General features: G+C 46.0%; 1 protein-coding gene across 2 annotated transcripts; it reads left to right on the forward strand.

Annotated features, from left to right (window-relative positions):
• The first annotated feature begins 1,089 nt into the window (after window positions 1–1,089).
• Window positions 1,090–22,224, forward strand: Dennd2d (DENN domain containing 2D). Of its 2 annotated transcripts, none has more exons than XM_036190719.1 (12): window positions 1,090–1,212; window positions 5,510–5,685; window positions 6,487–6,599; window positions 7,207–7,276; window positions 8,899–8,976; window positions 9,790–9,930; window positions 11,022–11,170; window positions 13,375–13,552; window positions 19,550–19,591; window positions 19,975–20,059; window positions 20,482–20,721; window positions 21,116–22,224. In XM_036190719.1, exons 1-12 carry the CDS (start codon window positions 1,155–1,157, stop codon window positions 21,190–21,192), a joined length of 1,407 nt encoding a protein of 468 aa, XP_036046612.1. In that variant the 5' UTR covers window positions 1,090–1,154; the 3' UTR covers window positions 21,193–22,224. The 2 variants fall into 2 exon arrangements, with proteins under 2 accessions (XP_036046612.1, XP_036046611.1); XM_036190718.1 differs by lacking the exon at window positions 1,090–1,212 and adding an exon at window positions 4,854–4,941.
• Window positions 22,225–22,988: the final 764 nt, after the last annotated feature.

Below are 22,988 nucleotides of genomic sequence, written 5' to 3' on the forward strand. Positions count from 1 at the left end.
ACATCAATACGTTGGAGGACAAGGTTTTCATGAGCAGTTCCTTCTCTTGTGAGAGATGTATACGCTGTGGGTCTCATAAGAAAAGGAACTTGGAGACAGCCATGTCCTTTCATGTTCTTTCACACAAGGATCTGAGGAATGGGGAACAAAAACAAACTATATACTTAAGTGTAAGTTGCTTGCACCCAGAGTAAAGGCAACTCATAGACCCTCTGCTTCGAGTAGTCAGTTTAATGTCAGAGTTGGCTGTCTAGTTCCTCATAAACTATAGAGCTGAGAAATGTGGAGTCACCTAGGGACAAGATATGGAGAGACTGAAGAGGACTGTGGATCCCAGACACATTTTTGTGGGTCTTCGCTTCCTTTTGCATTTAATTCCTGAAACCAAGGTGAGAAAGACCTTGGTAGACACAGAAAGTTCAAGCAGAGTCTGCCCATCCCTCTCTTACAGATACTTGCTCTGTCCTGGGAGTAAGATAGGATGCACCACAGAACCCCAGGGGGTGCTTATCACCGTGTCCTGGTTAATAACTGCAGTTTAAAATCTGGGCCAATTTAGAAGTCAGTGGAGGGGAGGAGAGAAGAAAGGCTGGGCTGCTGGGTAGGGTCGGTACCTTAATCCACCTCTCCAATCGCTTCTGATGAGTCTCCGGGAAGACACGGTAAAGGAAAGAGAACTAGAAGTAGCCAGCTCTCCAAAGAGTTGCAAGATCAGACATTTAGCTGGAAGTGGGGGAGGTCTGAAAACTCTGCACCTTCTCTGGTTAGTTTGAAAACAACTGGGAGGTGCATCTCCCAGTCCTTGCCCTGGAGGTAAGGGTCTCTTCAGGCACCTATCAGTACGTTTCCGAAAGTGGAGTTTCACAGAAGGTGGCAGTGAGATGGCACCGCCCCTCCCGGACTCGCGGTCTAGCGCCCTCTGTCACCCCAAGCCTTGAGGCGCAAGGGGGTAGGGTGGGGACCCGGGGAAGAACAGCCAGGCCAGGTGCACTAGGGGTTGGGCAGGAGCCCGGAAGGTGCGCTGCCCCGCCCCAGTCGCCCCCTTCCCGCGCCTCCCGCGTGAAAGTGAAAGTTCCAGGGCCCCCGCGAAGGTCAAGGATTGGGGGGCGGGGCCGGCGCGGACGTGGGAGCCGGCGCCGGGTACTGGAGGGGCCATGGATGGGCTCGGCCGCCGCCTCCGAGCCAGCCTGAGACTGAAGCGCGGCCACGGGGGTTAGTGCGGGCCACAGCGCGCGGGGGAGAGGGCGTGGGGACCTGGGCGCCAGGACTGTAGGCTCAGTGCGGCACTGGGGGCAAAGTTGAGGAGCTGTTTGGGCGGATCTGGGAGAGCCGGGCAGGAGGCAGGTGAGCTCAAGGAAGCAGGTAGAGATCAGCAAGTGGACAGACCTGCTGGGTCCGAGAAGAAGCCTGGTGATTAGAAACTTGCAATGGTTGCGGGGCTCTGGGTCGTGGGCCACGTGTCCTTCCATCCAGGAAGCTTGTGGTGCAGCCACTTTATGGCTAAAGAGTTTGGGCTGCCAAGCCCTCCGGGAGGCGCTTCGCTTCCTTACTAAGCTAGCTGCCTAGGACTGGACTGGCGTTTGATCAGTTCCTAGGAGCCAGCTTGTCCTTGTTGATAACCACGCAACAAAAACTCAGTATCTCAGCACTGGCCAAGGCGGGGGTGGGGTTGGGGGGAGCAGGTAGACCAACCAGCCCAGCTGTTTTCTCAATCCTGACCTTGAGTCCTGACCTGTGAGATGGGAATCTTTTCCTTGTTCCGGGTGGATGGTAGCAGTGAAATGAGATGTCTCATCATGTTTCCTTTCTTCGTATCTGGAGCACTGGAATTTGGAAGAAAGGCGATTAGGATTTACTAAAGTGTCCATTCATTCAACAAACATCTGTTGCTGTTTATGTCTGGCCAGGGCTATGGCTGAGCTGCCACCCCTGAGTTTGCACAGAGCCCATGCTTCTGAAAAGAGGACCGAACGGTTTTTAAGGGTCATCCCCACAGAGCTCACCCATTCCAGAATTTGCAAGTGAAGAGGTCAGTGGGCCCTCTCCTAATAGGCCCCAGAGTTGGAGAGCCCCAGAGTTGAGGTCATTCTCGGAACTGCAGTGACTTGTGACTGCTCTGCTCTTTGTCCTCTCTCACTTCTGCCACCCTCCCGCCTGCTCCAGCTGTGGCGCTCCAGCTGTGGTTGTCCCTTCCATCTACATGCAAAGGAGGGGTCTGCAATCGCTGGAGCAGTATGTAGGGAGATGTGTCTTTTCTTTTCTCTTCTCTTCTTTTCTTCCTTCCTTCCTTCTTTCCTTCTTTCTTTCTTTTTTTTTTTTTTTCCTGGTTTGGTCTTGGTTTTCTTGGGCTTCCTAGATCTGGGTAATCTGATGAATGGCTGGAATCTGCTTCCCGGGCCTCAAGAGGACACATTTCAGTTGTTCTCTTGCCCTACCCTTTAGAGCAGCATAAGGTTGCAATGGTATCTGGAGGGGCTTCCTTGTGGTTGAGGAACAGGAAGTCAGGCCCATACGTGCCTGTTCACAAGTCAGGTCATATGGGTGTGGCTTTTTCATCTTTCTTGCTATCCTCCTGCTTCCTGGGGTATTTCCCCTTCAGGCTCAGGCAGTTGTTTCTCAGAGGTGTGTGTGTGTGTGTGTGTGTGTGTGTGTGTGTGTGTGTGTGTGAAAAGCACTGGTAGGGAGGAACAAACAACAACTTTTCAGATCAAGGTTCCCCAAAGTCCTCTCTTTCCTTCAGGTGGCTGTGGGAGGGACTTCCTGGTGGAGGAAGGAACATAACCAGACTCTTGACTTCCCTAGAACGGTGGCTCCTTCCTCAATTAAAAATGAGGATAAATCCATTCCAGGGCATTGGGGATTAAGTGAGATGCCTTATAGTATGCAGGACTTTGATGCGTATTAGTTCTTCTCAGGCTTTTTGGCAATAACCCCTTTTGAAAGGGGGAGAAGGAGAAGGCACTCTTTTGTTAATCCTCTTGAGCCTCAGCCCAAAAGGTCTACTAGTTACTTTGCTTTGGTCTAGGATTTCTGAGTCTGCTGTTCCCTCATTTCTCCTGATAAAGCAGGAGGAAATGGTATGAAAATGCTGCCCCAAGGACTTAGGAAAAGACTTATTTCCTGAGGTTCTGGAATGATCAGGAAGATGATTCTGGCTCTGCAAGCCATTTGCTTACTGCCTCACCCCCAACACATACACACACACACACACACACACACACACACACACACACACACACACACACACACACACACACACACACACACACCATGGAATGTTGACTGTGTTATACACCAGAAGGCCTAAGCCTGGAACCCTTATAATGCCCATCTTCTATAGATCCTGATCATTTTAAATCACCTGAGTAATTAATGCCTCAGTTTTCACTTCTGTATTAGGCAGGTGCAGATTGTGTAAGGTGTCTATGCAGGGTACAAGAAAGACATAAAGACTGCCTGGGACATCCTGGTTCATCCCTCTCACTGATCCAGCTGTCATTCTATTTATGATTGATTGGGGCTTCCCCAACAAAGTCAGCTTTGGACCTCTGAGTCCCTACTTTTACTGGTGCCACAAAGGCCCATTTTTAGAGCTCTTAGGAGCAGAGTGACAGCCTTCCTACCATAGCAACACACTCCCTCCTAGAGGGCTGCTAATTCTTTGCAGGGGTGGCAGACATAGGCAACAGATGTTTTTGCTTCCTCCTTCTCCATTAAGCAACTCCCTGGCAAAGGCTCTTCCCTCTTATCCCATGCATTTCCTTATTCAGGACTTTCTGTGAGAAACCTGGGTTATCAATGACTAATTTCCCGCTGCTCCTCAACCTCTAGACTCAGCACTGGGTCTGCAGCTTAGGATGTTGACCTGGCCCAACCAGGAAAAAGGCTGAGCAGGAACTGTGGAGGGGTGAAGATACTCTGTATCCCTTCTGATGCTGACACAACCAATAGGCTAGGGACAATTTCCTGAGTCAGTGCTTCCTTTAGAAAGAGGGAATCTGCTGGAGCCCTGGAACAGTCTCAGGGAAAGAGTTCTCTGCCTTAGACTAGGACATGTTTCGGGTGGGGAGGGGGGGGGGCATTGCCTTTATAGTTTTTGTTTTTTTTTTTTAATCAGTATCAGAAACTCTCATAGGTGGGCTTTGTCCTTTCCTTCACCATCACGAGAGGATCCATGGGGTCTGTCAAGAGACTCCCTCTCTTGCTAGAAGTTATTTAGAGAATCATTGGGCAAGTCTACTTATCTGAATCAGGGCAAGGCAGTGGCATCTTGGCTGCAGGAAGTGTCCAGTCCTGTGTTCTTGGTTGAGATCCTGAAGTCCTGTGTTTTAGAATTCGCCAGTTGGTCTGATAGGCCTTTGCAGCTTCTGATGAGCAACTTGAGAAGTTAATGGAGGGCAATCAAAGATATGGGATGTAAAATACCTATGCTGAGATCCAGGAGGTGCTGGAGTCCTTGGTCTGATTTTTCCAGTTATCCCTCACTGCCGGAGGTTGTAAATAAACTCACCACATGGTCTGCGGCACGGGAATTCAAAGCCCTTAGTCCAGAAGCAGCTGTGCCTTGAGATGTTTGCTCATAACCTTTTCTCTTACCACACCCTGGGGCTCTTGGGAGGAGCCAAGAGCTGAGCTGTAGTGCCAGGATGCTGCCTCTGTCAGTGCCCACGTTAAGCTGCCTCGTGGGCCCTTTCACATCCTTCTTGCTCAACGACGGTGTACACAGGATGGAAACTGCTCTCTGCCTTTGGGAGACAGCACATGGTCCAGCTTATTAAAGCTGTGATTGGAGACCAAAGCAGAAGGCACTTTCTCAGGCTTTCTGTGGCCAGCCTGAAGGAGAAAGAACATTCATGCCCCCAAAGCCCAGAACGATGGAAGGACAAGGGGTAGGCCGAACCCTCAGGCTGCTCCGAAATCGCTTACCACGACTTGGAGCAGGTCAGAACTGGATTGCCTACTTCCTTTTTGGGGTGATCCTCTCATGGGCTGTTTCCTCCTAGAGTGCTCCTCCTTCTTTTTCCTTTACACGCTGAAATCCACATGGTCCCCATGTGTCAGGCCAGGAGGATTGCCTTATCAGTTGGCAGAACTAGTCGTGTCTACTGTGGAGCTCTTGGTATGGTCATAAGAAAATGCCCTATGGGCTCATCTGGTTGTTCAGTACGAATTTACTCAGGGCACATAAAATGCTACCAGAACGGCTACCGAAGGCAGGCCGTGCAGTGTCAGGCATCAGGCCTCCAAGAACCTACACAGCGTGGCTCCTCAGTTTCTACATCACTGCTTTCTTTTCTCCCTGCGTCACTCTGCAGTTTCAAGTTTCCCAGGACAGGTATGGAAACTGCCCACTTGGCTTTGGTCCTGCCCAGTGACTGGTGGTACCTGGTCAGGCTTGGGTATCAGCACTGGCAATGTGGCCTTGAGGCATGCAAGTTGCCCAGGTTCTCACACACTGTACAGAATGGAGGAATGGAATACTCAAGGGGCCCTTGCACCTCTGTTTTAGGACCTTCCCAGAACAATCCTGGGGAAGCTGTCCCAGAACCAGAAAGGACCCAGGAACATTCCCTGTCTAGCTTTGCTGGAGGCCAGCACTTCTTTGAATACCTTCTTGTTGTTTCTTTAAAGAAAAAGCGTTCAGGGGATGACTATGAACCCACGATCACCTACCAGTTTCCCAAGGTAAGGATGGAGGAGAGGTGGGGCCTGAGGACAGAGGGGGGAGGACAGAGGTGTGTTTAAAAGGCGGTGGAGTTCTACTGCGTACCACCCTGCCAAATCCTGAGCTCTGAGTTTGCTGCTCTCATTTCCTTTCTTGCCCAGCCCTAGCTTTCTGTTATCATGCAGAGAATCTAGGTCTGACTGCTTTGTGGTGATGAACAAACTGAACCTCTGGAGCAGGAAAACCAGCTTCCTGCTCTTGCCCCTTTGGGAACCTCCTAGGTTTTCCAAATTCCACCTCAGTCACCTTTTCCTACAGAAAAGCTCAGCTTCTGCCAGAACTCCCAAGAAGGCATGCCCTTCCTGGTTCTGTGGTAGAAAATCAAGCAGACCCAAGATGTAAACACAGGCTAAGATCAGACTCCTAATGTATTAGAGCCATCCTTGTCCGATTATGCACTGGGTGAGGTGCAGTGCACCACACTCATCAACCCCTCTTGTTAGCAGCTCAGTAACTGGATAGGTTGCTTCTTTTCTCTGATGTGGTATTTTTCTGATGTCACCCTCTCGGAGTCCAGCTGACCTGTCTAACCTCCTTTTTGAGTATGTAAATCCTCAGGATACTGAATTCCAGCCCAAGGTTATGTTGATGTGGCCTAGAACAAATTGTTCTCTCTTTGGGGTCATTCCAGCTAGACCTAGCTAGAATGCAGACAATGTGGTACCAGGCAAAGGCACCTGTGTACTCCATACTAGGAAAGAAGGCTGATAGCCTTCTGACCCCTGCCTCTCTGCCTAAATCCCCTTGCCTTTTCCTTATAGAGGGAGAACCTGCTCCGGGGTCAACAGGAGGAGGAGGAGCGTCTGCTCAAAGCCATTCCTTTGTTCTGCTTCCCTGATGGGAATGAGTGGGCACCACTCACAGATTATCCCAGGTAACCACTCAGCCTGGGGAGATGGGTATCAGATTTGGATGAAAGGACAAACGTGTGGCCCTTGTGGTCCCCTCATTGGATGAGGATACTGAGTTTTTGCCAGGAAAAATTTTGCCTAGGGTTCTTTATGCCAAAGATCTTAGTGGTGACTTGACCTCTATCCAAAGACGCTTAAGTGTCTCTAACCTGTCCTAGGAGAAGTAGTTACTATTTTTTGACTCTGCCACTGACAGAAGCTGGACTGGAAAGGAAGTCTTTGGGCTCTAATGAGAAGACAATATCAAAAAAAGCTCCTTACATCACGAACACTGGAAGTCGACTGTGTCTTCAAATTTTAGATAAGAAATAACTTCTCTGAGCCTTACTTGCTTCATCTTTAAAGTGCTAATACTAATTGAACTTCCTTCAGAGGGTTATTTTGAGTCTCAAATGAGGCGATGCATTTGGACCTGGCACCACTAAGTGCTTACTAAGTGACTGTGGTGATTATCCTCATGATTAATCAGCAGCGCCCCTTTGTCCTCCTCTCTACCTCTCTGATGCTGACTCCAGTCTTGTTTTAGAAATCCAGTGAGCAAATACACATGATTGGTTTGCTCTCTCTTAGGGAGACCTTCTCATTTGTCCTGACCAACGTGGATGGAAGCCGGAAGATTGGATACTGCAGGCGCCTTCTGGTTGGTGCTACTCAGAACCACCCCTTCCTCTCTGCAGACTGTTCAGCTCCACAGCTGGGCTTGCCGAAGCCTAGGCTACCAAAGTTCAGGCTCAGTGGCGGTGGTGGTTATAGGGAGAGTATAGCCCAGCACATGCTGCCATGTTAGTGTCCCTTCTGGAATCCCACAAGAACAAGGACATACTGTCCCTGCCCTCCCCTGTCACTAGGCTCTGGCCTGTGCTCTCTCAGCTCAAACATTTCTACACACAGTGAGAGGCTCCAGCTGAAGCCTCTTGTAGTCTTCTCTACCCAGACCTGTTTGCCTTGTTCCCTGGAGCCTCCCAGACAGTCTGAGATTTGAACAAGGTTTAATTCTTGGTTTTCAGGACAAGGATTCTCCAGACACCTTTCCAATGCTTTCCTCTCTAGACATTTCCTCGTGGCTATGACACACTAGTGTTTGTTCTCACTGACCTTCGGCTCATGTTGGTCATGAGTCATTAGTGTTTACCTTTGGGTTTCTGGCCCCCAAAGACTGCCACTCACACCTTCTTCCTCCTTTTTTTTCCTTCTCCTTCTCTTCTCAGCATATACCCATTGTATGAAAGTGTGTAATCCATGTACTTGAGTTGTCCGTACTTACTACCTGCATCACACCATTTCCCTTCCTCCTCCCAAATAGTCACCTTTCTAATTTCATGGTTTTTATTTTTTTCTTTATTTTTACTTATGTGTATGAGTGTTTGACTGCATGCATGTAAGTGCACTGTGTGCATGCCTGCTGCCCATGAAGGACAGAAGAGGGAGCTAGGTCCTCTGGTAGTTACAAATGGTTGTGAGCTACCATGTAGCTGGGAGCCAAATCTAGGTCTTCTGCAAGAGTAGCAAATGCTCTTAACCAGTAAGCCATCTCTTCAGCCCTCCTGTTTCTCTTTTTTAAAAACTTTACTTATAATTATATGTGTGCAATATGTGCATATGTGTTTCGGTGTGGGATATGTGCATATGCATGTATCTGTGTGTAGGATATGTGCAAATGTGTATGGGTGTCTTATGAGGCCAGAAGAAGGGATATTCCCTGAGCTGGAGTAAAAGGTGGCTGTGAGCCATCCAATGCCAGTGCCAGGCATTGAGTTTAGATCTTCTGGAAGAGCACTGTGTGCTCTTAACCACTGAGACATACCTCTAGCCCCTCATGTCATTTATTTATGTGTTATTTTTCTAAAATCCAAATCTTGCATATTTAATATAAAACACGTTTGTCTTTCTGTACATGGTTTCCTTTGCTTTAGATAATAATTACCAGCTACATCCACTTTCCTCAAAATGTCATAATGCCATTTTTCTTGTTAGCTGAATAATACTCCACTTTGTTTATATGACACATTAGCCTTATTTTTCATTTGTTGACAGACACTTAGGTTGGTTGCATAATGTGGCCGCTGTAAATAGTAATCATCTTTTGACTTTGGTGACTATTTTGATCCTTCTTCTGCCTGTTCCATGAAAAGAACCTCTGCAGGCCTTTCTCCATCCAGCCACTGACCCCATCCACAGCACTCTACCTTTTGCCCCATCCGTCTCCTGTGGGGGAACCCTGGTGGAAGCTGCAGACTGAAGGAAACTCTTGTCTCTCCCTAGCCTGCCGGTCCTGGCCCTCGCCTTCCCAAGGTATACTGCATCATCAGCTGCATCGGCTGCTTCGGCTTGTTCTCCAAGGTAGGGTTAGGACAAGATTCTTTGGAGCCTGTTAGGCAGGCCTGTTCAGCTTTCTGGCTCTGCCTGGCTGCTTGCCTTTGCAACTTGAGCCCATAGCAGAACGCCTTCCTGATAGCCCAGCCAGCATCAAGGATATTGGGTAAACCCAGGACAGGAGGGATCTGGGCTCAAACCTATTTAAACAAAATCTAGAAGGCAGTTTCCCCTGCAGAGAGAACTATTGTCCGTTCTTCCAATCTTCCTGGTTGGTATGAGGCGCAGATGAAGTATAACACGAGAAAATCCTTCATCAAAAGGAGGGTACCACGAAAGTCTAAAGGCAAATATACAGTGAAGATCCTGAGATTCACCCTGACTTTGATGAGGCTAGAAGAGAAATTGAGGATTTGTGTTGCTGGGGATAGGACCAAGGCAGAGTCCCTAATTCTGGACATGGTCTGTTTTGGTGGCCAGAAGGACTCTGGATGTAGGAAGGGAACTCCATGGGCTTCTGTCTGGGTGGATCTTACTTCTGTGAATCACTGTGAGGGCTGGTAGCAGCCTCACCCTGATGACAGTCCAGAGGAAATGGGACAGTAATACCCAGAAGGTTAGGCTTCTAGGCTCCTACTCCAGTCAGTGCTAACATGGAAGATTACTTGTTAGGCTTTGCAGTTTTTATGTCAGTGTTAAGAGAAGGAAGGTATATAAGAGACAATTAAAAAAAAATCTTGGGAAAGTAGGTTTCCATGAGATGGAAGCCAGTTGGTGAGAGCCTTGGGATATTCAGTAGAATCCCTCTAAGCCTTGCTTCCTGTGGTCCTTCCCCTGTAGATACTAGATGAAGTAGAGAAGAGACATCAGATCTCCATGGCTGTCATCTACCCATTCATGCAAGGTCTCCGAGAGGCAGCCTTCCCTGCACCTGGAAAGACTGTCACCCTTAAGAGCTTCATCCCCGACTCAGGCACAGAGGTGGGTTAACAAGTGTGGGACTCTCTCCCTGGCTGGAGAGGGTGGGCTTCTGTGGGACCTCTCAAAGCTCTTCTTTCATCAACAGGTTAATGTATAGGGAAGCTGAGCCTGGCATTAGGATTACTGGTAGATCCAAGATGTCACCCAAATTATGCTGCACCTTCTAACCTGATATCCACTAGTACCTACTTACTGTTCAGTCTACTGAATTTTGTCCGTGATCATGGATGGTGCTTAGTTTGTCCCTAGTGTCCAAACTCACAGTTGCTCTTACACCTTCCCCCTATTCTCTGTGTGTTCTGTATCTCTACCATACAGTCTCCATCTGTTTTACTTCTTATCATTCATCCCCACCCATACGTCCCCACCCATCTCATGAGGGACTATTGCTCCAAGTCACTAAAGAACTAGAGGCAAGGCAAGTGGAATTCCAGCCAAGATCTGTGGGACTTTGGAAATTCCAGCTGCACCTCTGAACCTGGTCATTCCCACAGAAGAATGAGGGAGTCACTAGGAATTTTTAGTTACTGGAAAAATAAGTATTAAAGGGAAAAACAAGTACTGAAGTGTCTGTCAAGATATGTGTTTTCTGAGTAGAGTGGTAAGTGAAATGAATCTGGCTCCTGATCTTGGGGAGCTAAGAGTCTCATGCAGAAGGCACACCAGTAAATGTGTACATTAGTAAACACACCAGAGAACATACAGTTAAAGATTAGGCAATCACACTGAAAGAAAAAGCAGTGTGTAGCATGAGAAAAAAGATGAGGAAGTCTTAAGATGACCACAGTGAGAATTTGGGGCTAAGGGAGAAGAATGAATTGAGGAGAACAATTCATGTGTGGCCTGGCCCATGCCAGGCTTTAGGAAGGAGAAGAGCTCTACTCCGGGACATGTACATGGTGAAGCATGTGGAGATGGCCATGAGTCCCAGGCTGGACCTCATGGGTCATACTGAAGATTCTACCCAGAGCAGAAGGAAGCCACTGGTGGGTGGGCCAGGATCAGATCTGTCCTGTGGGAAGAATGGGATAGGCCTGGAGTGGGTCTGTGACTTTGTATTGATGAAACCTTCCTTTCTGGTTGCCCCACAGTTCATCTCACTGACACGGCCCCTGGACTCCCACCTAGAACATGTAGATTTTAGTGCTTTGTTGCACTGTCTCCATTTTGAGCAGATTATTCAGATATTTGCCTCTGCAGTATTGGAAAGAAAAATCATCTTCCTGGCAGAAGGTCTCAGGTAAGCTCAGCCACTGGCTGACCACACTAAGCTGTGCCCCCAGATTCAAGGGATGATATTGGGGCTTCTTAAAGGCAGTCTGATTGTTGGGTCCGTGTGTGCATCTTCCAGCTCCAAGTTCCCGGATCTGCATTTTAGGCCTAGAGAAACAGGTAGTGCAACTTGTCTGGCCATCTCCAAACTTGATTGCTGCCTGCCTATAATCTAAGAAGGACATGGAGTGTATCTGGTATAATACAGGTGGGGCCAGCTAGGGTGAATGCAGACATGATTCTGCCCTTGCACGGCCAGGCTAAGGGAGGGAGGAGGGTGGAGAAGAGGACAGGAAGCTGTGTAATCGCATGGAGTACAAGCTCATCTACACATTTATGAACTCATTCAACAAATATTTATTGCATGTCAGCTGTTTGCCAGATGCCAAGCATTGAGGAGATAGCAAGGAGACTGTTTGCCCTGAAGGAGATGAAGGGTTATGTATTGGTTTTAAGCATTGGTATTGAAACCAGCAGACTGACTTTCAAATCTTGTTCTTCTACCTTTAGCTACAGTTTCGCTTAGGTCAGCTTCTTAACTTCTTCAAGTCAAGATCTCCTTATCTGTAGGATGAAAATGATTGGATTTGCTTTATATGGTTGTGATGAGGATTAAAGGTGATGATGCGCAGTGGTAGACACCCAGGATACCACCAGGTGCAGACTGGTGAGGACTACCTGCTACTCTCTGTCAGTTCACAGTTGAGTTTATACCTGTGTGTAGAAGCAGGAAGCTGTCGTGTGTTGATGGCTACCTTTGAGAGAATTGAAGTCTGGAAAGGATGTGGGGACACACGGGACAGGCAGAGAGGAAAAAGAATGTTGAAAAGAGTAGGGGTTGACTATGTAGCCCTGGGTGACTTGGAACTCACAGGGATCTGCCTGCCTCTACCGACTGAGTGCTGGGATGAAAGGCCACCACAGCAAGAAATAATAATTTCGAGCTGAAACCTGGTACTGTCCTTTGGGGAAGAAGGAAAGGAAGCTGAGGAAACTCAAAGGAGTGTCATGAGTTTCGGAAGAAAGGAAGTTCGGCAATGTGTTAAAAATAGTAATGTCAGCAATAACCAAAAATAAAAGCATCATAGGCTAATTCTTGTGAAAGGGGACATCATTTTTGTTTCAGAGGAGGCTCTTCTACTCCAGGCCTATGTGGAAGAAGTTTCTGTGGCAGCTGGGGCTCAGGCTCCAACTAGGTTCTTTCTGTTTTGATCAGTGTTTGGGGTGTGAAGGCTGCATGCACATTTACTTACCAAGAATGAACTTTCTCCAGGAAATATTAACACTTCCTACTTTCTTCCCACATGGAATTTTCAGAAAATAGAGGCTGGTGCAAGGAGGGGACTTCCAGACAGCCTCATTTTTTAGCAAGGCACTCAGAGACTTGGTCTTTCTAACTCAGGAAGTGCTAGCTTGATACCAAGGTTTCCGCATCTGTGTTTGTATTGGCCTTAGATGTGGTGCAGTTTGGCAGGAGAAGTTTAAAGCCATGAGAGCTAGTAGAGAAGAGGAAAGCCAGAGTGGGGCTGTGTATGATGGGGGTAAGGAAGGAGGCTGAATTGTGACTTCGATAATAATGACATGGGGAATCCTTATAGCAAAGTCTTGAGGCGTCACCTCTGTGGGACTTTCCGGAATCTCTGAGTAGTGGTTCCTGGAACCCAGGAATTTCCCAAACTAACTCAGGCACCAACCTGGTAGCTTTTAGTAACCTCAGATGGCTATAGGAAGCCATAAGGGGACATGGCTGTGTATGACGGTTCTGCCTCTTCACCAAAGCCTGGTGTTAGCTGGCTTGTTCTTCACTATGCTGTGAGTCCTTCAAAGAAGGGCCAGTGTTATTCTTCTAGTTATCTCTGTCCATTGCAGAGTAGAGGCTCACTCATATCCTGCTTACATGAAGACATGTCTTCTGAGCCACTCTTATTTTTAGCCAGTAATGATTTGGGAGAACTAGCTGGGAATAGAGATTAAAGGGGGCCCCACCCTGATTTCTACCCTTCTCCTCTTAGCAACAAGTAGCTACAAGCTCTATGATCAGCATGACTTCTAGACTTGAATTTTTCTTTACCGAGCATAGGAACATTGCCAGGAACTTCTGGAAGTGTGGGGCTCTGAGCCAGTGTATAGGAAGAGAAGCCGTGCTGACCCATTCTCTGTTCTGTGTTCCAGTACCCTGTCTCAGTGTATTCACGCTGCAGCTGCTCTGCTCTACCCCTTTAGTTGGGCACACACGTACATCCCTGTGGTCCCCGAGAGCCTTCTGGCCACTGTCTGCTGCCCCACCCCTTTCATGGTTGGGGTACAGATGCGCTTCCAGCAGGAGGTTATGGACAGTCCCATGGAAGAGGTAAGCTGCATCAGAGAGTACATGGTTTACAGCCAGGAAGGCTTTGATTTGTATCCTAGCTCTGCTGCCAACAGCTGTGTGATTCGGGACACATTACTTAATCTCTTTAAACCTGAATTTATCAGTAATATGGGAATAACTGTTTCCAGTTGCTAGAGACTGAGGAAAATGGCATGACTATGCTACTAGCCTGGCACTTGATACATAGCCAATGTTCAGTGAATGTTGGCTCTCTTCTCTTGAATGATTGCTTTTCAGACTTAGGAAGCAAGATGTTGCTTATTCTGAGTTCATGAGACTATCCTATTAGCCCATTATCCCTATCCGGCTGTGACTTAGGTGATCTCTCAGTTAAACGCATGATCACAGCTGGCTTGTGCAACACACACCACATTGGAATTCAAATTCCTTGGAAACAAGCCCTTTTGTAAACTGTTAAGTCTTGAAAATGAAGAGATTTGCAACAAGTACCATCTTTTTGAGTAGCTCAGAGCTCATTGGGGGTAATGATGATTATATAGATTCAAATCCCCTTTGAATTTGCTGCTTCTTGTTTCTTGGTAATAATCCTGACACAGAAAGGGGTTCAGCTGTGTAAGTGGGCACTAATCACATACATCTACCCCCAAAGCTGGACAAACAACTTGAAACATGTGCTCTGATCTAAGGGCAGTACATCACTATAGCTGAATACAGGACTGCTTGGGAAGGTCAGCCCTGGCTAACCATTAACTCACTGTGCAGAGACGGGGTTAGCTATTGAGGCATCATAATGCAAGCACTAAGGAGGCCCAGAGGTAGTCCTAGTGGGAGAATTTCCACTTTGCATAAGAGGGTGGTAAGTTCCAGCAAACCTACTTTGTAGATGAGGCAACAGTGGAACTCAGAAAGAGGCCAAAGCCCTTCTCTAGAAGGTGCTCCAGGGAGGGAGAGGAGTAGGCTGTTTGCTTTTGTTTCTCCAGCTCTTGTGCTGAGTACACATGCCCTGTGAACAACCCTTAGCCTTATGATTAACTGGAGCAGGGTATCAGCCCCACTTTAGCAATAAAACCTAAAATGTCTCAACTCCAGAAGTTATGTAACTTCCCTCCTCTGAAGCTGAGGCTCCTCCCACAGTCAGGCAGGAGGACAAACGAAGGCCAGTACAGCTCTGGGTCTTGCTAATCAAGAGCTTTTGCTTATTTTATTCCTTTGCAGCTGCCCTGAGAAATGGGCAAGACTGATAAAGGAGAAAGTCCAAAAGGGGTGCATGCACAAGTGCTCTTTGGGCATAATGCAAGGATCTCTGATTCTCCACATAAGCTCTCTGAAAGAAATTACGCTATACACAGTATGACCAAAATACTGAAAAGACTTCTGGGAACAACCTCAAAAATTATTTATGCATACATTTCTCCTCACTCCCAAATGAACAGCTTTCCTTGAATGAAGCATTCAAACCTATGTAGACATGTTGTTTCAGGCCTGGACTAGTTCAGCTTTTTCCCTCTGATGATGGATAATTACAGTGCAGGCTGCGTTTTGGCAAATTTTCCAGTTTCTCTTTCCTTATATTTGAAAGTAGGGAACATGTAGGGATCCTTCATTCTATTGTCAAGATCCAGGTAGGAAACTGAACTTAGGGACCCAACATAGTCCTTAAATGGCAGCACGGGATTTGGAGACCTATGATTCATTTGGTGACCAAATCCCTGTCAAATGGTAGAGGCTAATACTGTCATTGTTGCTGTTTTTGAATGTTAGTTTTAACAATAGTACCAGTTGGTTGTAGTATCTCTTGCTTATAGGAGGTGAAAGTGGGAGGATCAGGGTTCAAGACCACCCTGGACTATATAAGATCCTATCTCAAAGCAAAACCAAGGAATAATGATAGTGTTCATGAGTTTTCAGATGTCAAAATCTAATCATTTAAAATATTTTAATTTAAATATTGGAAGTGGTCCAATTACCAAAGAATACTCTGAGGAATCAGCAGCATTGTGTTGTGGGTCTAAATTGCAGGATTCTCAGGCTGTGTTATGATGGTCCAGGAACTTGGTTCTGTGCTGGTCTCATTTGCAGCTGGTACATGCATAATCCCCCTTGCTTCTTTTCCTTTTCCCTTCCTGTTGACCCTGGGCTCATGTTCTTCCCTTGCTGAGTTTCCTACTGAAAGGCTCAAGGCTGTTATTAAGCTTTTAATTAATTGAATCCAGGCCAACAGCATGCTAAACATGTTCTCTACCATTGACCTCCACTTCCAGCCACTCTGAGGGAGTTTTTAAGAACTCTAGGCAGTTGTACATAAGAGTTGTTTCAAGTATGAAAAGATCAAAACATGGCTACCTCTGTCCAGTACTCTGTTGAGTGGACCAGAGGACAGATGCTGAAGGAGAGCAGGAGAGAAGAGGAATGTGATCCCAAAGACCACAATTCAGGCTTGAAAACTGGTCTGCTATTTTTCAGCACCATGACCTCTGGGAACTGTATGCAAGGGGGCACACTAACGAAACTGCTGACGTGACTGCTCCATGGTATGGTTAATGATTTTATTGTAGATATGAGAGAACTGCCAGAGGCATCTAGAAGACTCCAGAGCAGAGACAGAAAGAAGTAGACTAAACAGAGTCAGCATATTGAACATAGGCAGGGCTAGGGAAACAGGAGAGAGAGAATAGTGGAGAGTGAGATGGCAAGAGATGGAGAATAGAACATAGCAAGACAGACAGATAAACACATATCCAGGACTATGGGGGTCCAGCCCCTCGATAGTTCTCTCCCAGGGTCCGGGAAGAATCTACAACCAGCTGATAATTAATCTTTGATGAAAAGAAATGAATCTATGTACAGGAGATTCCTTAGTTCATACACTTTATTATTCTGTGATAGTTTTCTCTCTACACAGCTTCTATTCTGCTCTCATGTCTAGCTCCTTTCTTGCCTGATTTCTCTATTTATCTACTGTCCCCTCTAGGTTCTATCTTAATTCCTTCATCTAGTTCTGTCCCTTCTAGGTTCTCATCCATCTAGTTCTTTCCCCTATCAGCTCCTCTCCCATCTCTTCTCTCATCTGGCTCTTCCTCATCTCCCATCTCATTCCTCTAGTACTCTCTTCTAGTCCTTCAATCTAGTTCTTCCCCATCTAGTTCTTCCATTCTCTTTTCTCTTCTCCATCCCATGCCCTGGAAGTCCCAGTATATCAAGGAAGGGTCCGAGGTAAATTGTGTAAAACTATTACTTAATGTCCACCTGACCTAGGCGGTGTCCCCTTCTGGAATTTACCTTAAGTCAGGAGACTTGTATGTGGGCTGCTATCACTGTTAGTCCTTGAAAGTTGGGCGCCCACCTGGGTGGTGTCTCCTTGTGGAATTTATGTTAAGTTAGGAGACTTCTATGTGGGCTGTTATTGTTAGTCCTTGGAAGTTGGGCGCCCACCTGGGTGGTGTTTCCTGTAGTCCTTGAAAGTGGCTTAGGGAGATATCTGATTCCAGAGAAAGCTTTTCCCGAGGCTATTCTCCAAATACCTGGAATGTGTATGTCCAGAGAGTGATCAGTCCACACTGTTAGCCCTTCTTAGGGAAAAGTCAATTGGGAAAACTATGAAAGCACACATGATTTTCATAACAGAATACATCTGCTATATAACAAGCCAAGTAACACCAAAAACCCCTTGGGATTTGCCTTCCTCTGGAGGAATTTCCTGATTCCTCCAGGTAGTGACTTTGCCATAACCAGCTCAGTTCTTAGGATATATTCCTGCGGCTGGCAGGACACAGACACAGAGCAAGAGCAGAGAATAGCTGGGTTATAAGAAGGATGAGTAGCTAGGGAGAGGGAAGCCATGAGCTTAGGCTAATGGTGAGAATGCTAGTATGTTAATGTGCAATAGGTACTTGTGATATGGGCAGCATGGTGTAGTTAGAGTTTTCCTGCCTGGCCCAGTCAGGACAAATCTCGGAATTGGCTCACTCCTTCTCTAAACCCAGCTTGATAATTTTGGGAATGTGGGCGTAGTTTCTCTTACTACTTCCTGCTGGAGGGGGGCGCTGTATCTTATGGGGACACAAAGCCAGTTGCCTTGAAAGCATTCTGGATGTCAGATCATCTGGGCCATGGTGTCATCGGAGACCTTTCAGGTGGTCTTGGCTGATCAAACCTGATGTATCTTAATGTGGAACAAATCCACAGCCTCTGGCTTTCTGTGGAAACAAAAGCAGAGACTCTTTTCCAAAGCAACATATCCTTATATCCAAATTTTGAAGTCAAGGTACCTTTAAAATTTACATATTTGTTTAACTCAACAGCTTTTACGATCAAATCTTTTTCTGTAGTTAAAAATTCCAAAGACAACATAAACCAGATTCTCTGTGTAATATACATCTTTGTAAGACTGAAACGCTGCTGTGGCTGCTGGCTCCGCCCACCTCAGTTTCCCAACATGGCGGTGGTACAGTTTACCGCCAGCTCTGGGTCTGGAGCCATATGTACCATCAACTATCAGAATCAGTTCTATCAAAGCAGTGAATAGACCAGAAACCTTTTTTTTTTTTTTTTTAAACTAGCAAAGGCTAAATCTACCATGCAGCAGAGTTAAGTGCCGCTTGTAGACTCCTCATTCCCAACGCACTGCAGGTCAGACGCACACGCCAGGAACCCGCCATAGTAGCTCAAACCCGCAGGCTGCCGCTAACTTAAGAAAGACAACTAGGAAGCTGTTTTTAGCTCTGGTTTAGAATCTTTTTTCTTAGGTTTTAGGTGAAAATTCTTGCCCCACGTTGGGCGCCATTTGTAGTTAGAGTTTTCTTGCCTGGCCCAGTCAGGACAAATCTCTCTTACCCGCCAGTCCCATAGTCACTCAGACCCAACCAAGAAAGCACACAGAAACTTATATTGCTTATAAACTGTATGGCTGTGGCAGGCTGCTTGTTATCTACTTCTTCTATCTTAAATTAACCCATTTCTGTTAATCTATACTTTGCCACATGGCTTGTGGCTTACCAGTGTCTTTACATGTGGCTTCTCATGGCGGCGGCTGGCGGTGTCTCCCTCAGCCTTCCACATCCCAGAATTCTCTTCTCTCTTGTCCTGCCTATACTTCCTGCCTGACCACTAGCCAATCAGAACTTTATTTACACAGAGCGATATCCATAGCAGCATGGGCTTTTGATATGCTGATAAATGCCACAGTTAGCCATTGGTCCCTTCTGCAGGAGGTAAGGGAAATGACTCCTTTTGGCAGATGGAAATGGGTTTCACTATTTCTTGAGGAATGCTGGCTTTTATCTAACCACCAGAAATCCTCCTCTAGTCTGGGTTGAGCTCATGTCTGGATATTTGGACTGACTGCCTTTTGGAGTTTGGAGTTCCTTTGGTTCGAACATGAACTTCTCTAGGTTTATCTCATCTACACAATGAGGTAGTATCCACTTCACAGAACCATTGCTAGAATTAAATAAAATATGCAAAGTGAGTATTATGTATATGCCATGGGCATGCTCTGCACTAAGGAAGCAGTTTCTATCATCTCTATAGTCAGTGTTATTTTTTTATCCTTTTTTATTATTAATATGATGATGATGATACAGGATCTCTGTGATGATGACAATAAGGATGATGATACAGGGTCTCTCTGTTTAGCCCATTCCAGGCTTGGAACTTAAGGCAATCTTCCTGTTTGCCTGGGATCCCAGAGTGCTAAGATTAAAGGTGTGCACCATCATGCCTGGCATGATCAGTGTTTTGAGTGAATGGCTATGGCTATGGTTTCCCCATATTTACTTCCCTTTTATCATGACTCTTTCCTCAGCTCCCTTTTTACACACACACACACACACACCATTTCCTACCTGGGGGATTAGATTTCTAGGGGAAATAAAAAAGAATGAGAATGCCAGGCAGGAAATGAGAATTACAAATGCTGATGTTGCTGCTACATGGGCTTCAGGTATAGTCATGGGCAGAAAGGGAGTTGGTAGTTGAGGTCCATGAAGAGATTAAGTCATTCTATGTTTACTTCAGGTCCTGTTGGTGAATCTGTGTGAAGGAACCTTCTTATTGTCGGTAAGTGTCTGCATTGAGGGCCCTGCAGGCCTGCCACCAACACAACCTTTTGGGTCTCATCATGTCCCACTGATCTCAATAGACACTTTGAGAAAGAACTTATGCTATGTCTTCCTCTCATGAGGCCACAGGCAAAGACCCAGATGCCTTGCTGATTGAGGCAGTCAGCAACAGTGTCTTTTGAGCAAGCAATAAACACTTGTGGGAATCCCTTGCTCATGCTTGAATTCAAGCTAGAGGCAGAAATGACTTCTGTTCTCCTCTGGAGCAGTGGTTTGACGTGGGGTAGGAGAACTCATACATTCCTCACACTCTCCTGGACCCCTTCCTAACCTCCTGACCAGAATGCTTGACCTTGATGTAGCTCTGTTGTTCTCTTCTAGGTTGGTGATGAAAAAGACATCCTACCACCAAAACTTCAGGGTGACATCTTAGACTCTCTTGGTCAGGGGATAAATGAGCTAAAGAGTAAGTTCTAGGCTCCTCTTTTATTTTAGGCTTTCCCAGGGAGTTTGAGGGAATTACTCTCAGTTTGTTTATTAATAAGCTCATTTAGTAGTTTTGTGTCAGGGTACTAGATCCTGAATATGAGACTTCATTTCTTTTCCTAGGGAATGGTAGAGAATCTATACCCAGTTCCTAGACTCCTATTTCTTCTTTTGTTTTGTGAGACATGGTCTCAAACTTGTGGCAGTCCTCCTATCCCAGACTCCTGAAATTTGGTATTATAGCTGTGAGCCATTCAAGTATCAGGCTTCCATTCCAATCAGTTATTTACTAAGCTGCCTCCCATGGGAACTTCTGGACAACAATGGAAACCATACTTTGAGGTGAATTTGGGCCATTTCATCTTTATATTGCTCTATGATGGGCCTTTCTGTCTCCTGCAGCTTCAGAACAAATCAATGAGCATGTTTCAGGCCCTTTTGTGCAGTTCTTTGTCAAGACTGTGGGCCACTATGCCTCCTATATCAAACGGGAGGCGAGTGGGCAAGGCCACTTCCAAGAACGATCCTTCTGTAAGGCTGTTAACTCCAAAACCAAGCGCCGATTCGTGAAGAAGTTTGTGAAGACACAACTTTTCTCCCTGTTCATCCAGGAAGCAGAGAAGAGCAGGAATCCTCCTGCAGGTACACACAGCCCCACCAACTTCTTTGCAAGTATCTCCTGTAAGGGGAGTCCTGTCAGTGAGGCAGTGAGGAAAAGCTTCAGGGGCTGTTAGAGTTGTCTATTCATCACTCAGCAGCCTGGGCCCTCTTTTGTTTTATTCTGAAGCTAATTATTATTTGTAGGTCTCTCTTTGGGTCAGACTAAATGTGGTCTAGAGATTCTGGCCGCTTATGGGTAGGGGAGAATGTGGGGGTCTTTCTGGATTTTTGATAAAAAAATTCTCATTAATAGCCTCAGCTTGCCAATAACTAGGATTGTAGACATGTAATTGTACACATCAGACTTCAGGCCTTTTGAGAGTACTTATTCCTAAGCTCATCAGTCTGCCTAACTAACACCTGTTTGAACCCACAGGCTATTTCCAAAAGAAAATACTTGAATACGAGGAACAGAAGAAACAAAAGAAATCAAGAGAAAAGACTGTGAAGTAAAAGCCATGGTGAGAAACAGTGTCTACAGCTACAGGTCAATTTGGACATTGGCCCTTCTGGTGTGACAGGATCAGAGAGCCCCTCAGTCCTGGAATCCCTGGCTTCCTTCCAACTGGTGACCCAGTCCTGCTTCAAAGTGGTGTCTGAGTTTGGGATCCTTGGTGTCAGGGTTTCTCAGAATGTTGAGAACTCTCATCCAAGCTCATAGAACTGTACTCAAAGCTGCAGTTTTAGCAGAATGGACACAGTGATAAACAGTAGTACAGTTGTGGGTGCTTGATTAGAAGTTGCCACCAATGCCATTTCCTGGGAACCACTGTTATAGAATCCTCAGCAGAGAATACTGTTGTGGCCCAACAACCCATGTACAAAATAGTGGTCTGTGAGGATGAGAATAAAGATGAAAACCTTATGTCTGTCAATCTAGGAGGCCCTTCACGGGAGAACAAACTAGACATGGAGAAGGACCTAGTCACACTAGGCTGTCCGGAATCACAAAATCAGGGGGCAGCATCTCCACTTCTAGTAGGAAGAGTAAGAAGTCTTGATCAGAGTGGCCACAGTATAGTAGTCTTTGGTACTAATAAGGTGTGCTTTCTAGCATCCTGAGCAGAGACTGCTAGGAGGAAGGAGGCAGCTTCGGCCTCAGACAAGTTAATGGAGAAATCCCAGTCAACAGAAGCCTTGGAAGCTATTTCATGACTTCCATAAAGAGGCTAGATTGCCCATAACAAAGCCAGGGATAGTCCTTTACCTTCAGTCTTAGGCATCTCACCTCAACTGCTTATTAAGGTTCTAATACCACTCTCTAGCTAAACGTGAAGAGATCCCTGCATTGACATTTTCCCCTTTTACAATCCAAAGTATTTAGTAGTTATCTAGGCCCTTCTTTTTGTATACCTCCCTTCACATTTTCTGTTTAAACCTATAAGAAAAATATCTTGTCTTCTAGAATTCTACCTTTGAAATGTTTTCCCTCCCTATTTTTTATTGTGTCCTTCAGAAGTTTCTGAATTCCATTCAAAGAATGCAAATCACGTGGGGCGTGAAGCAAGGGGCAGAGCTACAAAATGGAAGTTTAAGGGATACACTCTGATTTGGGGAACACAAACATCTACTACAGGTGGTAGATGTAGATGTCCACATGCCATGTTTAACTGTAGTTCTGCAGCTTCTAGGAATCATTATATCTTTTTAGATGGTTTATAGAAGTGGTTGCTAAACCTAGTTAGAACTTGAAAAGTTTCAGACCAAGAATCAGAATGCTGTTAAGGCTTTGAAAATACTGAGGCTCCAATATAAGTCTACCAAATTCTCTATAGTGTTTGAAGCTGGAGTATGTTATAGTGGCATAGCCTATAATCCCAGCATTCAGGAGGCTAAGGAAGGAAAACTGAAAGTTCAAGGCCAGCCTGAGCTACTATAAGACCTTGTCCAGAATCTACCTCCCTCCTCCTTCAGAAAATCCTGGAAATGTTTTCTAAAAGCATCCACATTGTTGAATGATTCTCATACTCTAGTAGGTAACAACCAGGGCCAGCTGAGGCTTTCTACAAAGCAAACACTGGCCTAATGATGCTGATGTTATCTAGGACCAAAGGAAGCACACATAAGACTGCTTTTCAGATTCCCTCTATGCTGAGAAAAAAAAAAAAAACATGTATTTATTTCAATTAGCCTTGAGTACCTCTGTTTATAGCTTTGGTATGGTCTAGAAAACACTAGCTAGAATTCAGAAGATAGCCTCGATTCCATCTGGAGTACAGCAATAATGTGTGACAACTGGTATTTCATTT

Source organism: Onychomys torridus, chromosome 6, assembly GCF_903995425.1.
Source record: "Onychomys torridus chromosome 6, mOncTor1.1, whole genome shotgun sequence".
Classification (NCBI taxonomy): domain Eukaryota; kingdom Metazoa; phylum Chordata; class Mammalia; order Rodentia; family Cricetidae; genus Onychomys; species Onychomys torridus.

Excerpts from the sequence above, each read along its gene's own strand:
- Dennd2d (XM_036190718.1), top strand. The coding sequence starts at position 4,854 with ATGCCCCCAAAGCCCAGAACGATGGAAGGACAAGGGGTAGGCCGAACC. Across the intron at positions 9,931-11,021 it reads TCCCCGACTCAGGCACAGAG|TTCATCTCACTGACACGGCC; the intron begins GTGGGTTAACAA and ends GTTGCCCCACAG. Across the intron at positions 19,592-19,974 it reads AAGGAACCTTCTTATTGTCG|GTTGGTGATGAAAAAGACAT; the intron begins GTAAGTGTCTGC and ends GTTCTCTTCTAG.